This window comes from Parus major, chromosome 2 (assembly GCF_001522545.3).
Source record: "Parus major isolate Abel chromosome 2, Parus_major1.1, whole genome shotgun sequence".
In the NCBI taxonomy this organism is placed as follows: Eukaryota; Metazoa; Chordata; class Aves; order Passeriformes; family Paridae; genus Parus; species Parus major.
In genome coordinates this window covers 65,952,833-65,974,007 of record NC_031769.1, presented here as the reverse complement: position 1 = coordinate 65,974,007, position 21,175 = coordinate 65,952,833, and the positions used below count along the sequence as shown (strand labels likewise).

At 38.0% G+C, this 21,175-nt stretch overlaps 1 protein-coding gene across 4 annotated transcripts in view; it reads right to left on the bottom strand.

Annotated features, from left to right (window-relative positions):
* Positions 1–21,175, bottom strand: part of LYRM4 (LYR motif containing 4) — an 85,454-nt gene that overhangs the window by 39,846 nt on the left and 24,433 nt on the right. Inside the window, exon 3 of one of the 4 annotated variants that reach the window (XM_033512094.1) lies at positions 15,690–16,205. The exons of 2 other annotated variants lie outside the window; for them this stretch is intronic. In XM_033512094.1, the coding sequence (XP_033367985.1) occupies positions 16,188–16,205 (18 nt within the window). In that variant the 3' untranslated portion in view covers positions 15,690–16,187. Of the gene's footprint in view, positions 1–15,689; positions 16,206–20,992; positions 21,070–21,175 lie in introns of those variants that run through there. One more of the 4 variants, XM_033512095.1, reaches the window with a different exon arrangement.

Genomic DNA, 21,175 nt, shown 5'->3' with positions numbered 1-21,175 from the left:
CTTCCTTTTTCCCTTCACCACTTTGAATGTACACACTTCAGCCTTTTGGCTTTGTTTTATTATATTGTGCAGGGGATTGGAATCCTTTAAGTATCTGTATGTGCATGTGAGAGTGTAAACTCACGATAAAATTTAGCAGCTACACAAAAAAGTTGATAGGAATTTTTTTAAACTACTGAACTATTCCTCAGCTTCTACTGTTTCCGTTTGTCATTCCTTAAAGTTCAATAAATCCAATAGCAAACCATTAAGCAATCCTGTATCGGCTTCAATAACCAACATTTGATTAATGATAAGAAGAATGACATGGGGTAGTATTACCAAGATGCATGCAGTGCGATGTATTTTCTTCATTGTACTGGAAAAAAATATTGCCTTACTGAGAGCAGTACTGTCTGGCAATGGCAGATCCTGCAGTGGAAATTCGAGAATGCCATAACTGCATTTGTGACCTGCATGAAGGCTGCTTGGATCTGCTGTTTTTTATCTCCCCCATGTGGTTAAGCAAGTTAGTAAGTCCACCTTACAGAAGCGGCTTCCTTCTTCTCCAGAACTTCTTCCAGTCAGCTGAAAAAGCCAGTGGTGGTCTATGAAAACTTGAAGGCTGAACAAAAATTCCTTATGGCAGTAGAAAGAACAGAAAATCCTCAGTCTCAACAGTAACTAGTTATTCCAAGTATTCCCATATAACCCCTAAATTTACCTCTTAACTCCCTTTCCAGTATACAAATGTCAGAGTTACAACTTGAAATAGTACCCGTGTTTGACAGTTTATAAGTTGGCTTAATCACCTCAGTACGGATTTACTAATAATTTATAATCCAATTTGTCTTTGAAATAACTAATATTTCAAGCACCTGACATCAGAGGTATCTCAATTAGTATAATCTCATTGCAATTAATAGCCTCAAACTATTCAATTGCCATCTATCACTACTTCTCAAACAGCACTGATTACAGACAGTTACCTTGCATTTTTCTTTAATGAGTCCTGTAAATAAGCAGATAGCCTTCACCCTTTTAGTTATATGTATTTTTAAATAGTGTTGGAAAAGGTATGGAAAAAGAGGAGGAAATCCTTACTGTTATTTTAGCTATGCTCTAAATCCGTTATAAACATTAATGTGGCTGTAGAGCAGTTTAGACAGGGTATAAATGACTGTCCTCCACTTTGCTCTTTTCTTCAATCATTAAAGTTTACTTAATATTCATGAAAAACACTTTGTATCCCTGGAAGCTAAAAGCTTCTCTTTATTCACAGAACAATTACACCTCTGGCTGTATCATAAATTACCTACATTGTCAGGACAACATACTTATAACCTTATCTGGAGGACCAATCCTAGATATGAGAAAAAAGATTTGTTTTCAAGCCTAATAATTAATAAAAATGCTGTGCTGTTTATTTAAGTCATAAAGAGTGCTCTTTATTTATGGCTGTTAAATATTACCATGATGACTAGAAAATCTTTCAAAGTCAGTGAAAAATTTGAAATAGGGAATTCTCACTGATGTTTGTGCTTACTGCTCACACACACTGAATTTCCCAAGAGATATATATGCAATTTGGTGATTGATCTTCCCAAAGAAAGGTCTAGCTGGAGGCAGCTGGCTTGAGCTGGGAAAAAGCAGTCACCAAACAGGCATCTTTCTCATTATGACAGGCAAGGGTGGCATTGAAGGTAATATTAAAACACTTTTCTTGCTTTGTCAAAGCTTCTCTGCAACTGCGATGAAACATGCACAGCTTTCCACAAACTGAAGTTCAAGAGAACACCTTAACTTCTACTTCCATTGCGGGGGGGAATAAAAAAAAAAAAAAAGAAAAAAAAAAGGCAGAATTTTTTAGACACAACTTAGGAACTACAACCTCTGCCTCTGGTGCAACCTTATGGATACACTGCTGTTTTATGCCCACAATTTTATTTTTCATTTCTTATAGCAAGTGATGATGCTACAACAGCTAAGACTAAGGAGTTGTTTTAGTCAAATTTCTGTTCTTACTCTGCAAAGGTTTTCAGTAAAAATCATGATGTTGGGATGTTGATTGAAATGCTAGTGTTTATCTGTTCACAAAGCTGTAATTTCTCCCATGAAGCATGTGAAAGATTCTTCCTATATCCAGTAGGGCATACAGTGGACACCCATAAATTAAAACACCTTTCATTTTAAAAAAAGATTTGAAATAAAAACAAAATGCTTAAAACAAATTTCTTAAATTAGATTAATTTTAATATAAATTCTATTAGTTTAAAATTTTAATTTTCTTAAAAACTAATGCTAGAACAAATACACCTAACATCTGAAAGCTGCTAGGGATAGAAATCTATCCTAAGTTCTAGTTATATGTCACTGTCTTCATGAAAAATAAACTGTAGCATATATACCACAGAGCAGTCACATGATTACTTTAAAAACAGAAGAAATGAAATTACAGGTTTGACATACGCTGATCAAATTAAACACTGCTTTTCTGCATCATTTACAGACACAGAATCTGCTTTTTAAACAATACTGATATTTAGGAATTGCTTATAGAACAATAAAACTATGTAACATTATTTCTGCTGCAGCTCCCTAGCTCCATGTGTAGCTATATAATTATGTTATCCTTCGTTTGTCGCAGCCCTTGTAAAGTTTCTTTGTTACTGGAACACAGGTATAGAACAAAACCAAAAATAAAGTCCTGAAGATACCACTGTTAAGAGCAGCTTTTAGTTCTGTAAGCTGAATGAGTCAGTGATGATGCTTGTTGATACGGTAGTGGAAAGGGGCACTGGCACTAGCAAACCAGGATAGCTTTGCAGTGATTTCCAGCCTATGTCACCGGGTCTTCAGCCTTAAGGAAACCTGAGTTTGAACATCAGTGGTCAAGCAGCACCAAAGCAAACAACCTCAGGAGTGCTCTCAGTGCTCAGAAGCTGAGTTACAGCTGCCCTTTTGTTTGTCCTTCTGTGCCTCAGATACACACAGGAAAGACTGACCCAGTTCTCAACCAGATGTGTGTCCCACTTGTCCTGGTTTAGGGGACTTTTTCTTTCCTCCCTTCATTTTCAAAACCAGTTTTAAAGGTGCAGAACTTAATATCCAGCACAAACAGAAGAGATGATTTGGGATACAAGCATAAAGTTACACTAGGACACCACTGAACTTGGGCTTCATGTCCCCTACACCATGCATGGAATGTGCCATGCACAAACAGGGAGGTGGGTAAGTCGCTTTTTAATATTATTATATTGTGCTTTTCTCCTACATAAGTTTTACAGTTTATCTCTAGAGCTAGAGCTAGAGTTTTAAGTGCATAACTTAAAAGCTGTGCAATATAATAAAAATGCCACTTACCTGACTTTCCATAATTGGGTCTACAAGAATTCAGAGTCTGACTAGTATGCTAAATATCAGGATGACATAGGACAGCAAAGAGTCAGTCTTTACAAAACAAAGAATGTCATGTGGCCTAAAAAAGATTACTGAAGGTTTTTGCTTCTCTAAAGGAAAAAAACCAGACTATAATAATTTTTCTGTTAAGCCGATCATTTAGGTTTGCGTTCCAATGAAACAGAAAATGTTACTGCCACTTTCTGTCACCCTATATACTATTTCTATATTCCTTCTAAAAAGATCGACTAATTTTCCTAAATGCTTTTTTCAAAATGTGATTTCTCTGTTGATAAATAAAAATACCTCCAATACATGCACCACTTTGTAAATCTATTTAAACCATGTTAGGGGCAGAAACTTGGAGGAATTTCATAGCCAGATACAGAAAATTACTGTAAACAACCAAACAAATTTTTTCTAAAACTACAGAAAATTTGCTGCAGCTTTAAAACACCATTTAAGTGTCCAACGAAGCTCAAATAACAAGAAAAAACAGCCCCTGGATTTAAAGAATTCTCCAGTCCTGAATGTGCCTTGACACAGCATGGTAAGTAAAATTAATGAGAGCCTGACTTATAAAGGGCAGCACAGAATGAAACCCCCAAAAACCTAAACTACAACAAAACCCACAAATAACCCAACTCTAGCAAAAGCAGAAAAACCAGAAAAAATCTGTCAAATTCCAGAAGAATTAGTTGCAATGTGCCAAATTTAAACATAAAATTTTGTTTACAAAGTATCACTTGCCCCTTACTTACACACAGTACAAAGAGATATACTGACAAATTGATATATGAAATAACAGCACACACTTTAAGATCCTCTCAGTGCAATGAAAGCTAAACTGGTGGGGAAAAAAGGTAGGTTCAATTTTCTGCAGAGGCATAATATACTTGCAATAATCAGTCTAGACAGATACCTAATGCTCAATCATACATCCTTTGATATGGAATACAGAAACCTCAGGGACAGAACATTGTATGGAGGCAAAATTCAGGCCCCTTTTGACTAAGGTCAACCGAAAACCATCTTTACATGTGAGATCAATTGGAGAATGAATAACATTTCCAGCCTGACACTATCTGTGCAGTGGTAATTGTAAGATACTGTTCATTCATTCATTCTTCTAACAGTACGGTTTACAGTGCTTTAATTTCCTTATTCACTATATCTCAAATGAACTTTGAGTCCAAATGACTGGAAACTCTCTAATGCAAAGCTGAAAATCTAAAAGGCATTTCCTAACTGAAAAATATATTCATGGCGCCCCACACCAAAAAGCATTTTCATATTAAGTGAGCAGTAAATAAATTTTGTTATATGTACAACTAAAGAATTACCCATTTAAAGAAAAGGGAGAATCCAAGACAACAGGTAAAGACAAAAAGCAAAAATTATATTCAACATGACTGAAGGATGTTGCAGAACCAGAGTCAAGAGGCCATTTTCCAAAATTTTTCTCTAGACTATCTTATAACCTTTGCAAGTTTCTTGGATATCCAAAACAGAATAAGCATAAATACACACTGCTTTCTCAGTTACAGGGCAAAGGGACTGCCCTATTTTACCCTTGCTGAGTTTCTTTAGTGCTACTAAAATGTTTTCTTCAATCTCAGGACAGACTTTTTTTCTGGTGTCATGTTCTTCTAGCCATAACATTTCTCTCCATGCCTCCTCTTTTTTCACTAAATGGTGACTACCATTTAGTGTAAGTTACTGCAAAAATACAGTAAAAATACCTCCTGATACACATACAGATCAACCTATAGTTGATCTGAAGCTGTGCCATAGAAGCACTGTCCTTACATGTGGGTTTCAATCTTCCAAATGAAAAGACTATGCCAACAAGTATTTGTACTACAGGTAAAAAAATCCTCACATTGGTTATTAAGAAGAATGTTACAATAACACCTCTTTGTGCCTTCTAGTTAAGAGATCAAAGACAGCTTTGAAAGAAATTTGTTCCCATGAGAAAGGCTAACGCAGCAAACATGTAACTCTCTCTTAAAATGCTTTTGAAAATTCTGGGGAGAAGAATGCATGACATGCCTTAGCCAATGTCTTCTAAAAGACTTCTGATGAAAAGAAAGTCTGAGTTTAGCTGATGGTTAATGCAATCAAATAGTAGCACTAATAATTCGTAAAGATACCAAGCCCACAAAATACTGAAAACAATCAAAACTCCCTAATACATGTTTTAGATAGAAAAAACACCTGAATCTTCCATAGCATCCCTAAATATATATAAATAAATCATGAAATCACTAAGCACAGTAGGATTATTACACAGTTTGGACTTGTGGTTCTAGGTCTCAAGGAGGCTGCAAGAAAGAACTGCCATGAGGGGGAATTTCATTTATTCCTCTGGGGTGGTCCCTGTGGGAACAAGTTCATCACACAGGGAGTCAAGAAACGGCACTGCACATGCAAAATACAATGTGGTTCTCTTCATCCTTCCCACCTGTGCATGGTACAGGTCCTCAGCATCCCATGCCTGAGCCTTGGGATACAGAGACACTCATTGGCTCTTACTATGGAGTAACAACTTGCTCCCTATTCCCTCAGGTGAAGTGCTGGAGAGAGCAGGAGTGGGACCACGTGAGGAATGCAACCTTCTGCAGGGTGGGGAAGCAGGAAAACTGTCAAGGTGGGGGGAGCAGTCCCCTGAATCGTGTAGTCACTGCTTTGTACTTTTGGTATCATTCACTGTCACATGCAGTTGGAATTCCTTTGCTGCCTATCTTGTGCCTCCTGATACATAACTGGAAGTGTCTAGCATTTTATTTCAGTTAGTAACAAATGCTAGAAACCAGCCAAAATACATGTGTTGATATCTACAGCATGAGAGGACAGTCTGCTAACAAGCACAGACTAAATATTCCTAGAAACCACAAGTTTAGAGGAAATGCTTATTCTAAACATATAGTATCACAATCCAAACAAATCTTTGAAAAGTGGTATTTCCATTCCTGCCTCCCAATATTTCCTGTTGCTTCCACAATCAGATGAACAACAATAGTGACTTTTAAAACACGCTAATAGCTCAAAAGTCTGAATCACACATAAAGCTCATCTAAAAATAAAAAACCCCCATGTTTCTACAAGTGGCCTAGTATATCAACACAGTACAGCACAGATTCTTATTAAGGTGTGATTTTTATCTCAATGGGATATTGGAAGCAGCATTTCAACATCATTTGAGTCACAGTGCCCTGATTGTGATAACAGAGAGCAGGAAAACGAATGCAAGAAATGTCATCAGCTCCTTCTCTTCTTCTTGGGTTTTTTGGCTCTTGTTATGTTACTTGATCCAAAACCAATACAAATGTGACCCAGAGACATAGACTGGCAGAACAACTACTTGGATGAGAGCAGACGTGGTTTCCTATTTCAGAACTTAAAGTCCTGCCTCTTACAGAAATTTCCTTTTGACCCTAAGTTGCTCTTCTGGCTTTTTTTTTTTTTTTTAACACTTCTTCTATTAAAACATAGATTCAAGAAACATTAAGGTTCAAAATTAAGATTTAAAATCATCTGGAAGTGGATGAGCACATACAGAGAGCACCTAAAAGAAATGAGAGCACAGCACCCAAATAAGGACAGACTACTCATTGCAAGAGCAACTCCAGTGGAAATAAAATCTCTGTATGCAGTCTTCTTCATTATGAGGATTGAGTACGCAAAAAATATGTGAATGTTTACAGCTTTATTTGCTTTTCACCTTCCATTGATCACAGGATTAACAGTCATGCCATGAAACCAAATGCAAAAGTCTGGTGGACCGTATGCTGCAGTACTTGATAGCTTGCCTTGTCTGTTCAAACCCATAGCATCTCCAAATCAGAAATACATGCAATTGATTCTTTTAATATAGAAATATTTCCAGAAAAGATACTGCTTAAATGGACCTCAGTAACACAGAATTTCCATTTCCCCCCTCAACATAATTTCTCCCACTTGCCTTGCTTATCCAACACTACAAAAAAAAGAAAACAAATAGAAATCTGAAATGCCCCTATTTTTAATTCAATCAAATGGCACTGAAAGATTCATTGTGTTGAATAATGATATAAAGTTGTCAATTCTTTGAAAAATTTTAGATAGAACTGGGAAGTATTTAATGGTTTTTACTACAAAAGTCTTCTGACCTAATGGGTTCACATTAGTAAGCTGTGAACACTACTCTTTAGAGACTGAGAGTAGTAAAGAGAGGAACATTTATCAATAATGTAATAATATCACAGGTTAAAATTCAGGACAAAATATCACAGTCAGATTTACACAAGTCTTACTTTCTGTGCCAGGGAGATGAAACTTTCTATTATTTACCACAATAAGGAACATTCTGCCTAGAAATTTTTAAAAACACTGACTTAAAAAATCACAGATGTTGGCTGCAGTGAGTTTTCTTTACCATGGAATTCATATCCTGCACTGGGATATCCCATATCCACACTGTGCAGTTTGAGGTATGACTGTAATACCAGGGTAAAATTGGTATATGGAATTGGAATTTTTTGCAGGCGTGGCAGGATTTTAAAATGTTGTATCTAGGCTAATAAAATAAATACATGCCATTTGACATCTGAAAGCAGGCTCATTCACAAATGCTATTACAATTCATACAGCACTTCAGAAGTCCTGGGGCAATGGCAACTCATATATGTAAATTGCCAAGAATTGGGAAGGATGATAGGTTTTACTTTTGCTGCTTTATCAAAGTCTTTCAAAGAAACTTACCACTTCTTCAGACTTAACATCTATGGGAAAACTAAGGGAAAGTCTCTCTTAACCACAGGAGCTTTTATCTAAATAACTCAAGCCTGATTATTAATTTAGTTGAAAAAAATCATGCTACCCAAAGGGATATTTGATTATTCTCTCCTGTTGCTACAGTTAATACAAGTATTATAAATCAAACCTGGACTTTGGAAGACTTCATGTCTCTGTGACTAAAAGTCAAGTTTGCAAAACAAATTCCAGATCCTACCATCATGTGATGTAGACTCTGATCTTTTCAAAGCACAGTCTAACTACCAATTACAGTAGAAACTCTCGCACATAAACGCTTCATTATTTAATTTACAAAGCAACAGTCTGATCATGTCTCACAATGATTCACAGCAGTGTTAACCTGTCTCAGAAACTGCAAGCTCAAACCACAGCAGGCTTCAGAATCAAGCTTTTTGAAGTATTTCAGGTCACTAACATCATTCCACCTCAGGACCATTCTGCTTTAAAGTAGCTGTGTTGCATCTCTGGTGCTGGAAATTAGTCTCCTCTGGCAGCAGCAGGATATATAAATTAAAATGTGTTTGTCTTAAGTAAAAAGCAATGGGAAGTTATTGATCAGGAATGATCTCCTATCACATGCTTGCAGGTAAGAAACTCCACACACTTCAGAAGTGGTGTGATGTGATGTCTTTTCTCAATTAAGTTCATCTAACAGAAGTGATGGCTTTTCTCAATTAAGTTCATCTAACATACTGGCACTGTGGTATACACCATACCAGCACCCTACAATCCATGGCTGAGAGCAGACATCGAGAGCATTAAAAAAAAAAGTAGAAACTATGGGCAATAACCAAGCAGGTGAAATGTTATAGCTGAAGATCATCATCTGTTGTTTTTAATTACTGAAGCAGACTCAGCACAGGTATGCAGCATTATGTAATATCAAAACTATCCACACATTGTGATCAATTCTGCTTGCCAAGGGGTTTGAAGGTCAGCAGAATACAGCCACATGCATTTCAGAGCTAGAACTAGTTTTGTAAAACATCTTTTGCTGCTCCTAATTGCCAATCAATCACATGTGGGCAAGAGGACATATCCCACTGAACACATGTTAGCTGACTATGCTCATAAGCAGTGGAATATCAATGCCAGTAATTTTGTTCTCAACTGAGACTGGTTTCTTTAGCAGCAATGAATGCCACGGGCACTGAACAGGAAATGCCTGCATGTACCTGGAGACATGCACACATGTCTGTGCATGACACTTTAGGTAAGAAATTCTGGGCCTCAGAGGAAGACAGTGCAAGAAGAAGATGGACCAGGAGGGTGGAGATGAGGAACTCTGAAGTCAGTTAAGGTGTTGGAAACCAAACAAGAATGCTTGGTCCAGGTTGGGCCTTTGAAACAGCAAAGGTCTGAGCTACCAGTTATGCCAAGCAACATTAACTATTTGTCAACAGTCAAGAAAAGCATATCTAGCCCCACACCTAAAAGACTGACCCAACATGGCCCCATCATGTGATCCAGTTACTGAGTTTTAAGATACCTCTTCATTTGTTAAAAAAGGAGTAGCTACAGACAGAAAGCTGACATTTTAGACAGACTGTCTGATTTTGAAAAGGAGGATGTTGTATCTGGAAACTCATGCAGAATTGCCCTGAGTCTCTCACAGTCACATTTCAGGGAGAACCATGATCACAGCACTCTGCAGGGCATTACTTACCTCCAATACAGCAGTAAGAGATCTACCATGCGAAGCATACGTTTGCACACATAGAAGATACATAAACAACACGCTTCTGAAAGCTGCAAAAGATGTGGTCTAGGACCCAAACTACAACTGCTTCACTGTGGTGAGCTGTGATTTGTCATTTTTAAACAAAATACAGTACTGAGGGTATTCAGTGTTTCTCCCTATATGTCTAAGAAAACCCATTTAGCTGTACATCTATTCCACCACCCTAAAACCACTAAGCTAAAATGAACTAAGCATTGCATGTTTAAAACCACCAGTTTTTAAGAAGTGAAGAGGCTAATTTAAAGTATGTTTGGATGAAAATTAAGGAAAGGAAATACAAGCCTCTAATAATTCTGCAGTAAGACAGGTTATAATTTTATTCCCTTCATTGAAGAGACTCAGGAAAGCATCACTATAAAATGTGTTAAAATGAGAAGGAAATGGCATTTCAAAGAGTTTCCCTTCCTACTTAGGGCAGACCTGAGAGCACGAGGAGCAAGCATGAAGGAAGGAGAGTGCTTGAAGAATAAAAGCACAGTAGCTGGTACTTCTCTGCTGTAACATTATCAGCCTGCTGAGAGCAATTACAATAGCACAGACAGCACTTGCTTTATTGTGACCTTACTGAATTAAATCTGAGGAAAAAAACCTCTGAGATTCAGCAGGGAATTTATTAGAAAATTTTAATGCCAACTTAAATTTGATCCTAAGGCCTCAATATTAAAGGTCATATCCATTACTATACTGTGGGAAACCTTGGATCTCTCTGTTCCTATGTTCCACCCTTTCTCAATTTTGTTTTCTTTCATTAAGAGTAGGTCAGGCTCTCCTCTCAGCTTCACAGCACTCTGTATAGAGGTACAAGACTGCTATTTACATTTTTAAAAGCCTTAGCCAGCAAGTCAAATAAAGAACTTTTTTTTTTTCAAAAAAAGGTTAAAAAACCCAAAACAAAACAAAAAACAAAATCAAGCAGCACTGATGAAACTAATGCAGCTGGATTCAATTTCCTTACATGGATATAAAAAATATGTGACCTGATCTAGACCAAATTATCTGTTGCTACTTCCAGATCAACTGTCCTGTCAGAGAACCAGGTATGAACTGACTACTGACTTGCACACAATAGCATAAGCTGTATCGTGTTTTTAAAAAATAAATTGTTTACTGTACACAGTTACAAATATGTGAAATTAAAAGTACCATCACTGAATTCTGATCAGCTGAGCTTCACTGCTCTAGTCGAAGGTGTCCCTGACCATGGCAGGGGGCTTGGATTAGAACTAGATGGTCTTTAAGGTTCCTTCAAACCCAAACCATTCTGTTGTTCTATGAAAGGCTCCTTGTGTGTCTGTGGTGATGGTTGCTGGGTGCTTCTTAAGCCCCATCACTGCTCTACCCAAAGCTTTCAGCTTTACCACAGGAGGCACATACGCTAAGCACCTGTGAAAAATATAAAGTGCACTGTGAAGCTCCACAATGCTCTTCCACTTCCCTGAAGGAAGTATTCTCCAGATTTGCAGCATAAAGTTACTCTCCTTTTAGTTGGAGATGTAGGAAAGAATAGAATCACAGGTGGCCTGTACCATCTTTACCAAAAGATTGAAAACACCACAAATTCTACTTTTACACTGTATTGATCTTATTAAAATATGAAACTGTAGTAGAGGGAAAAAGCTCCTTAAATAATTTTGTAGCTTACATTCTTGTGACTTCCAGAGTATCTTGGAGTATCTCAAGCACCCATATTAGTCAGCATAAATGTGTGAACACAAGTCCAGATACTTGCTTTTAATCTGCTCAGCTACTCTCTGAACAAAAGAGTCATCTTCTCTTTTCGGCCTATGAGAATATACATTATGGATATTAATTACACTCCTTACGTTCTCAGTAGTCCCAGTATGCACTCAATGTAGGATGTCTGAGAAATGGAAGAAGGTTAAAACACAAGTTTCCTGTACCAGGATGTGTTTATATTTGAAAACACATCCCACCTGATGACCTGGCAGCAGCTATTTCAGTCTTCCTCCAAAGCACCAGAAAACCTGACAACTGAACCAGTTTTACTCACACTTCAGGCTGTGATGGCATTAAATATATTTGTGGAGAACAGTGAATAAAAACCTTTTTTTTCTGAACTCAATTCATACAAGATTTTATGTTCTTCATGCTAACAGCCTGTGGCAAGGTTTTGGTAGAGGAGAGACTACAGAAGTAGCTTCTTTAAGAAGGTGCCAGAAGCTTTCTGAAGTGTCTGAGGGAGCCAATGCCAGCTGGCTCCAAGAAAGACCTACCACTGGTCAAGGTCAGCAGCAGTGGTAGTGCCTCTGGGATATTTAAGCAAGAGGAGAAAAAAAAAGAAAACCTTCACAATTACATCCAGGAGAGAGGAATGAGAGTATGTGAGATGAACAGCTCTGCAGACACCCAGGTCAGTGTAGAAGGAGGGACAGGAGGTGCTACAGGCACCATAGCTGAGACTCCCTTGCAGCCTGGGGTGCAGACCATGGTGATGCAGCTGTGCCCCTGCAGCCCAAGGAGGTCCATGGTGGAGCAGAGATCCACCAACAGCCTGTGGAGGACCCCACACTGGTGCAGGTGGATACCCGAAGGAGCCTGGGACCTCATGGGAAGCAGGCTCCGGTCAGGACCTCTGGAGCAGTGGAGAGGAGCAGGTTTGCTGGCAGGATCTGTCACCTTGTGAGGAACACAAGCTGGAGCAGTCTGTTCCTGATGGACTGCACCCCACAGGAATGACTCACACTAGAGAAGTTCAGACAAAGACAGTCTCCTGCAGGAGGGACCTCATGGTGAAGGGGAAGAGTGTGAGGAGTCATCTTGGAGGAGAAGGGAGCAGCAGAGATGATGTATGATGGACTGACCACAGCCTGCATTTCCCAGCCTCTGCACAGAGAAGGTAGAGAAAATTGGGAGTAATTTTAACCCTGGGAAGAAGGGAGGAGTGGAAGTAATCTGTTTTTAAGATTTAATTTTATTTTTCATTACCCTTCTCTGATTTGATTGGCAATAAACTATACTAATTTCTCCAATATGGGTTTGGTTTGCCCATGAGGGTAATTGGCGAGTGATCTCTCCCTAACTTATGTTAACCCATGAGCCTTGCATTGTGAGGAGGTAACAGCAGCTTTGGTGAGCACCTGGTGTCCAGTCAGGGTCAACCAACCAAACAGCCACACTAAATTTACTTTCATACACATCTCAAGTACCTTAGTAGGTCTGAAACCAAAAGAACAAATAAAATTTGAATGCTGCTGAAAGGTCACCACTACTTAAAGACTTGTGTTCATTCATGCATTTATATGCTGACCTAAATTCACCTTTCTAGACATGGATGTGAATGACCTATAGCTCAGAACCTGTGCAGCAGTGTCTGGGCTGATGTGGCAGACCAGCTGCACTCCAGATGTCTGCTCTGGAACCTAAATATCACTTATTCACACAAGCAACCTACTGCAAAGCCCTCTACATACAACACGAAGGTGTTTAATCTGCCAAGCTAAAGAAAGTGCCAATGGATTTGTCTCGTGAATTGCTTTACCCTTCAAAAGAGATTGATTACACACACTTGCTTTAAATGCAATTGGATTTGGTAACTACTGTAATTTTGTTTAATATCTGTTTTTTGTCAGTCTTGTCTCATTCAAAAAAGGAGGGAGAGGTTTAAGTTATGATTTAGGACATTTACAAGAAGTCAACAAAATGGCTGCTAGACTAAACTGGAATATTTAATATTTAAGTCTTTTCAAGTAAAAACCAGCCTTGATGTTCCTGGTGTTCACACTGGTTTTCACTTACCTAGAAAACAGCATCATCTTCTAAGTCATTCTTCACTGCTCATTAGGCATGGTTTTTAGTTCTTATACTTTTAGTTCTTTGATGTAGCCTATAAAACTATACAGTAAGACTGACACAATGTGGTCAGCATCCTGCCAACTTCTGTCTGTGCAGATTTCCTTCTTCAGAATACTGCTCCTTGGGTTTAAAGGAGACAGAGAAGAGAGCAAGGTGGATGATGAAAGTATACCCTCTGAGGTAGACAGTATTGTAAGACTTGGACTATCATGCCTTAATTCCTGCTGTAAGCATATTTTGTGAACTTGGGCAAATAACTTGCTTCCCTGTGCACCCAAGTCTTTAAATATATGCTTATATTTAAACAGAGGTAGCCTCCTTCCACCTCATTATCTTAAGGACATTGGTGAAATGCACCATCAAAATCAGGATGCCTTGAAGTCCCCACAGCTCACTGCTATTTCTGCAGAGGAGCAGTAGAACTGGTAATTCGCTCTGTCCTCTGTCTTGCCTCTACAGCTGAGAGAATGGAAGAAGTCCCAGCCTTAAAAATTCCCTGGAGATGACACAACAAATGAGTACTGTCATAGTCACAAAATTATTAGTAATAAAACAAGCAGTTTGAAAAGACTTACTCCACTTTTTTTTCCCCATAAAGCATATTCTACATGTGGTAAAGGTATGTTACTGTCAATGGGCCAGTTCAGTATTATTTGACAGCATGACTTTGCATACCAATTTTTTTCTCCTCTTCCCTCAAGAGTATACATACATCATTTTAAAAGCAATTTACAACATGTCAAAGTGCTTAAGGAGACTCTTAAAAAAATCTAATGTATGAAGTTAACTATTGGCGTGATTTATTATTGAAGTTCCACAGTTATAATTTGACAATTAAGAAATATTGATAAATGTAAACACATTATTGATGTCAATTAAAAAGCACAAGATTGATTAACCTCCCAGAGGTATACTGGCACGAGCAGTTAGAGAGTAATCACTCCCACTAAGTATTCACTACTGACAAATGTGCATAAAAATTAGACTTCTGTGAGACAAGAAATATTTTCATTTAAAATTAAGATAATTTGAACACAGAACCAAAGTACTGGGTCAACAACAAAATCAAGACAATTGTAAACAAGATCTGTATTAATGTGAAAGGCTAAGTGATTAGGTCACATAATGCTCTCATTAACCACACACTTGGGTGAAAATATGGTTAAGAATTATCAAACCAACTGTTCAGCCAGTCTCTTATGCTCACAGAAGAAAAACCATGAACGTTGCACTACACTGCAATATTCATAACAGCCTTGATGAGGGACAGGACCTTATTTTTAGAGCATAAACAGCAGATCTTTGTTTTAAACAATGCATTTATGCATTTTCTACTGGTGACAAAATTATAAAGGTGAGTTCAAAACTCTGCTTAGTAATGCTTCACTTCATGCCAAGCAAACAGCCAAGGAAGGACATTCATGGTAGCACGTATCTCAGAGGGGAAACATGTATCTGACATACCCCAGAAAGCGTAACAGGAATCAGTCAAATTGTGATTTAAATGCGACTGGAAGAGTTTGGGATCCTTCTTTCTGCTTCTTTTTAGTTGCTTTCAGAATTAATGTACTGGCATAATGCCTGTCACAAAGATGAAGGGCACTGCAGCTGTAGCTCTCATAATGGCCAAAAAAAACCCAGGCTCACCTCAGAAAGCACAAAGCTAAAGACAGCAGCAATGCACCAAGCACCAAGGAGACTGCGTAAACACTAATTAAACTTCACTCTACACTTTTGTCTAGAAAACAGCTTTCCCTGCCTAAACTTCCGAGGGCCTGATCAGACATGCTGCTATTAGAGTCTAGCAACTTTCTTCCCTAAGCCTGGCCTTCATCACAACTTCATGGAGCAAACACATTTCCCTCAAATACAAGCAACTTACTACAGAGACACTAGATAGAATCTGAATTACTGCAAAAAATATAAAATTGTAAAATAACACATCAATGATAAAGCTTCCTTGCTTGAAAGAGCTTTTATGTGAAGGCCACATATATATTTATTGTCAAAATAAAAGAAGGTCACTGTGAATTTTTACTTGGTTGCAAATGCAGTCAAATGGTATTAGTGACAGAGACCATGTCTGGTGCTGTGATAACCCACAGAGGTATTCAGTGGATGCCCAGAAGATTACAATATATGCAAACATACTAGACACAAAGAACATGAAGAGGGTTGTTTCTTTTCTAAGTAACTGTTTTTTTCAGAGTTTTGTAAAATGCCAGTTAATGTTGGTGGACTGTATAAACAGCTTCATTCTGACAAGCAATTTTAAAATAAGAAAGCAAGTGTCACCTTTGAAACTGGAAAAATTGAAAAGTTTTAGTGACGACCAAGAAGCATGAAGATAATAAGATGGGCAAATATGAAGCAGCCATGAAACCAGATTCTTGGAGCAAATAAGGCAAATGGAGGTTTTTGCAGACTGCCCTTGAGAATGAAGAAAACAGTAAATTCTTTAGACTTGAAAGACCATCTGTGGAAGAAAGAAAAAAAAAAGCATCTGATTTAGAGTGGCAAGGGAAAATTTTAAATCATATCTTCAGTGTGCTGTGGGGAGAAGTGATGTTCATCTGAAAGGCCAGAAAACAATGCAAGTAGCTTCATGAGGAGCTAAAATGTCTCCTCTTCCCTCTGTTAGCTGTAAATGGAAAAACTGAAATTGTAATACGCTGAGAGATTGATGATTGAGCATGGTGTTGGGGGGGAAATGTCATTAGAAAAACCCACTTTGCCACCAGCTACAGGACCAGGTGACTTGTCAGACAGTGAGAGTGCCAACACCAACCTTGTCATCCTGAATTACAGACTGCAGTTCAAGGGCAACAGAACACAGTCCTGGGGATCAGAGACACCAGACAAATGTGCCAAAGCTCCTCCTGGAGGGAAGCGTGCCTGTTCAGTTGCAGTGGCAATGAATCTGACAGTGTCTCCTTCCAATGAACAATACAGAATCAGGATGGAAAGTTTTGACACGAAGAAAAAAAGAAATAAAACTACAACAGATTAAAAAGCAACCAACAAACAATGAGAGATCAAGAGATCACTGTTTCAATAACACCACTTTTGTCTCCCTCCCTTTTTTAGAAGTCCTCAAAACAGCAATTCCTCTAACTTCCTCAAGGTCTAGCTGTACTTAGAACTGGTCTAGCCAAGAGAAGGGACTCTCACGAGAGATCAATATTCTAATATGAATGTAAGTCACAATACATACACAAGGCTTTTACAAGGTTATACGTTTCATAAATAACACAAAGGTTGCCATACTTCTTCTTTTCTTATTCAGTAAAAAAGAGAACCTCTACAAATGTTCTCTGCAGCAGACAGCACACAGCAAGAAAGACAAGAAGTTGCTCAAAGGTTAATACACTTTAATGCGAGAAACTCAATCTTCAAACCCTCCCTCAATGGGCACCACTGCAAACCAGACTGACAGGCATCAAAGCAAGATCACACAGTTGGATTAGAAATACAGTAGAAGTCATTTGCTCTGTGATCAAAACTACAGCACTTATTTCTACTTTCTCTCTCTTGACAGTACTTTTTATCTGTACTAAGACACACACACACTTGCTGTTACCTCATTTGGAAAAGCCTCCTTGAAGTTTTGCTGCAACAGCCACCCCTAAGAGCCACATTCATTTACACCCTGGGCTGAAACCTTTGGGACACCAAACACAGCAAAGCAGAAAGCACAAAGGGACAAATGGCAGAGGTACACATCTGCCTGAAAATGTGATCTTCCCTTGCTTCTTGAGCTTTCTTCAGCACAGAATGGTTAATGCTCCTAAGTGTTTCAAGGAGCTACTGACCATCCAGGCTGATAAAACTTAGGCTTTTCCACATGGAAGTTTACACCCAGCATTTACTTTATTGGATGTGACACACTGCCACGCCAAGTTGCTCACTAGAAAGTAAGTCCTTCTCCTGTCCTTCAGACAGCCCTCATCTGTGCAGAACCTCAGATGCTCACAGCTCTGGATGTATTACATAATTACTGTTACTATTTATGATATGGCTCCAACCTCACTGGATTAGTCATTAAATACATGCAACAAAAATAATGACAGTTCTTTATGACAGATAATTACAGTATTTAAAATGCATTGACCAACACTCAGCAGTCTTTATTTTTAGGAAAGGTTACTGCATGCATCAAATGCTGCGTTTTACCCTAAGCTCTTACATCAGAAAGACAAAGCCTCATTCCACCTCTGAATCGCCGCTGCTGGTAGCCTAAAGCTTATTTTCAATGTACAGTCTAGTTTGGAATTTAATACTGCACACAGAACCTGCCACTTGTAGTTTAGTCAGTGGAATGAATAGCAGCAAATCACTTGTGAAAATACAATCTTGCTCTCCATCAGGAGAGTTAAATGAAAGCCTAAGGAGTAACACTGCTCTGGAGACTCACACAGGTGTAACCTGGAGAGCCACGCCACCTGAAGATGACTAAAATGTCTATTACACTTCCTGTACCCTCAGGCACCAGAAATTAAGCTGATATGACAGCTCTGGGCTTTTGGCATCTGTTCCAGTGTTGCACATCTCCAAAGCTAGTCTACATGCCAAGATGAAAAAGGTATCTGGAAAATTTGGAAAATCAGACCTCACTGATAACAAGTTCTGTGAAAGGGCAAGTTCTGATTCAGCTGGGTTTCTGTTTAAATTTACCAAAACTTTTTCAAAGTCACTCCTACGACACCTTTTGCTTTGTTCCTCCTCCTTTTCAACCCCCAAAACCTTAAGGATATTTACTGTACATAAAATAGATTTACTCTCCTAACTGAAATACAAAACTATATAACTCTGAATTTACTGTTTCCCAATTTCCATTTGAAAATTTCTTTTGTTTACTGAAAGACAAGTTTTATCCATCCTGCTTTGCATTCCTTCCCCTGCATCTGTGTCTCTTTCTAAGTCAGGAGCTCTGAATTTTAATATATGTTAAGGATTTCCATTGCTTTCTTAATCATATTCTTCCTGGTAGATTACTGTTATTAAGTATTGGAAGTTTTCAAAACACATGTTAAGTAAATGCAACATGAACATAACAAAAGGATTTAAACTACCTCAAGGAAAAGAAAATACATAAAAATATCACCCCAAAGAGCTTTGAAATTTTAAAAAAATTAAAATTAAAACCACCAACAAACGCAGGAAAATGCCCCCAGTGGCTTCTAAACACTAAGTCAGCTGATTTGAATTTAGTTTGTGGCTTTGCCACAGGCTTCTGAATTATTTTGATAATTGCACGTAAGGAACCAAACAAGTGAGAACTCATGATGTGGTAAAGCAATTAAAAACTGACTACCAGTACTGCAATAGTCTAGAAGCAAGAGAAATGCAAGAAAATGCCAAACATTTTCTATATTCTAGCTGCCAATCCAAGGATTTGGAAGTGTGTAGGTAGCTAATGGATACCGTGCAGCTACTTGATAAAACTGTTTCTTCAGGATATTCATCCATTGTTTGATTATGCCACTCACTCCTGCTCTTCTACTGTGAATGAAGCATTTTAAAACTTTACTGTGTCTACACTTGCTTTAAGTACAGCTTAACGGCCAGAGAGATAAGAAAAATTCTCTGGGTGTAATGTCAGCTCAATCCCAGCTGGAAAATGATGTCCAACCGTAATAAATAAAAATACACTGCACAAATAAAAGCCAAAACTCCTAAGGCAAATCCTCTTATCCAAGAACTGTAAGTTTACAATTTTGTGATAGAAAAATATGCATTTTTGTAGAGAAATGGGTATTTGCCATTGTGAAACTGGAAAAAAAAAAAAGAGATAAAAGTCAAAGAGCTTCTCAGGAAAAGCAGTAAAATAATCTGTGATTTTAAAGCTTCCTTGCATGTGACAAGCTTGATAAGAATAAGCCATATTAGAACTCCAACAGAATTGTCTGCCAGCAGGAAGACATGACTTGCCAACACCACACACATTCCTGAGCAGTAGCGTGGTGCTGCCCCTTGTGTTCTAAGAACTTTCACAGCTATTCTTTTCTCTTGGTCTCAAAACTGCTGCCAACATAATGAAATACATTACCTATTTTGCAACTTTCTTACATATTCATAAAAATTAGACATAAATATGACCTGTAGCCTGAAACTAATACTAATGAGTTTTCAAAATTAATCTTCTCTTGCAAAGGGCATCCAGCCTACAATGCTCTGCGCTATAAACACAACTTGTTCGGATACCCAGAACATTTCTTAAAGTTTGGTAAGTTCTTTCTAACAGTAAATTCCAATGTAACAAACAACTGTGTAAATTGGTACCAGTCCTCCAAATACTCAACAAAAATGCTTTCAGTCCAGAAGTACATACACCGTGACAATTACTAATATAGGAATATTTGCTGCTCAAAGGATGAGCAGTCAATTCAAACCAGGTGAAGTAAAATAGGGTTGTATTTCTACCTTTCATTTTTTATAGCAACTATAATTGAAGTTGCTTGTCTTGCTAATATTTATTAAACATGCTTTAATATTTATGTTATTTTGACTAAGAAAAAGTTTCCTCATGGCTATATTGTCATCAATTCATAATAATAAGAGTGTTGTATTAGTACATTGACTCAGTTTAATTTCCACTTCCATTCAAGTGTTACTCAAATTTACAATATTGCCAAGATAAGATACTGCTAATGAGTGCCTCAGGAGGGCACAATACTTGGCCTCACACAGCTGCACTGGCAACTTGGCTTGCTGAAAAATAAAAGATCCAGAAAAATTGTTCTTATTTTGCACAGGTTTCAGCACAAGACCATACTAATAATTTTGACTATGAAGAAACGTAAGAATATGTGATCAAAATCTCACACTAAGTATGATGTGGGCTTTTATCAAGGTGTAGTCATGAAGTATTTCATTAAGAGAAATGGAGCTAAAGTTACTACAAGCAATGGATATTTCCAGGATTAGAATGTACTTTACAACATGCTGCAAACATGAAAAATGCTGCAAGTACTCAGAACTTATCATAACAATGGAACCTTTCTAACCAAGGTTTCATGCTTCAACACCACATTCTTTCATTCTACACATCTGAAGGGAACAGTAAGAGAGGTTAAGCCTAAGGAAAAACAACGCAGACTAAAAAGAAAAGTTTATCTGTTCTCAGCTGTAAAGGAGGTAGATCCACAAGTCCTGACTGTCTGAGTGCTCACAGTGCATCTTTTGTCTCCTTGACCAAGGTTTGTGCAAACCAGGATTCTCATCAGTTTGGACTTCTTAAAGAGACAAACAAAAGCTGTGAAATATTAAAACCCTTTTATTGAAGAGTACTGTAGTTGTGTGATGTTAAAACCAGTAAAATTGATCACAGAGGCTCAGAGCTGCCAAGAAAAACAAAATAATCCTTAGCTGGACAACAAGATGACTGGCAGTTTCTAACTACAATATAAAACTGAGGAGAAAGCACTGCAGAGGAATATGGGAGAA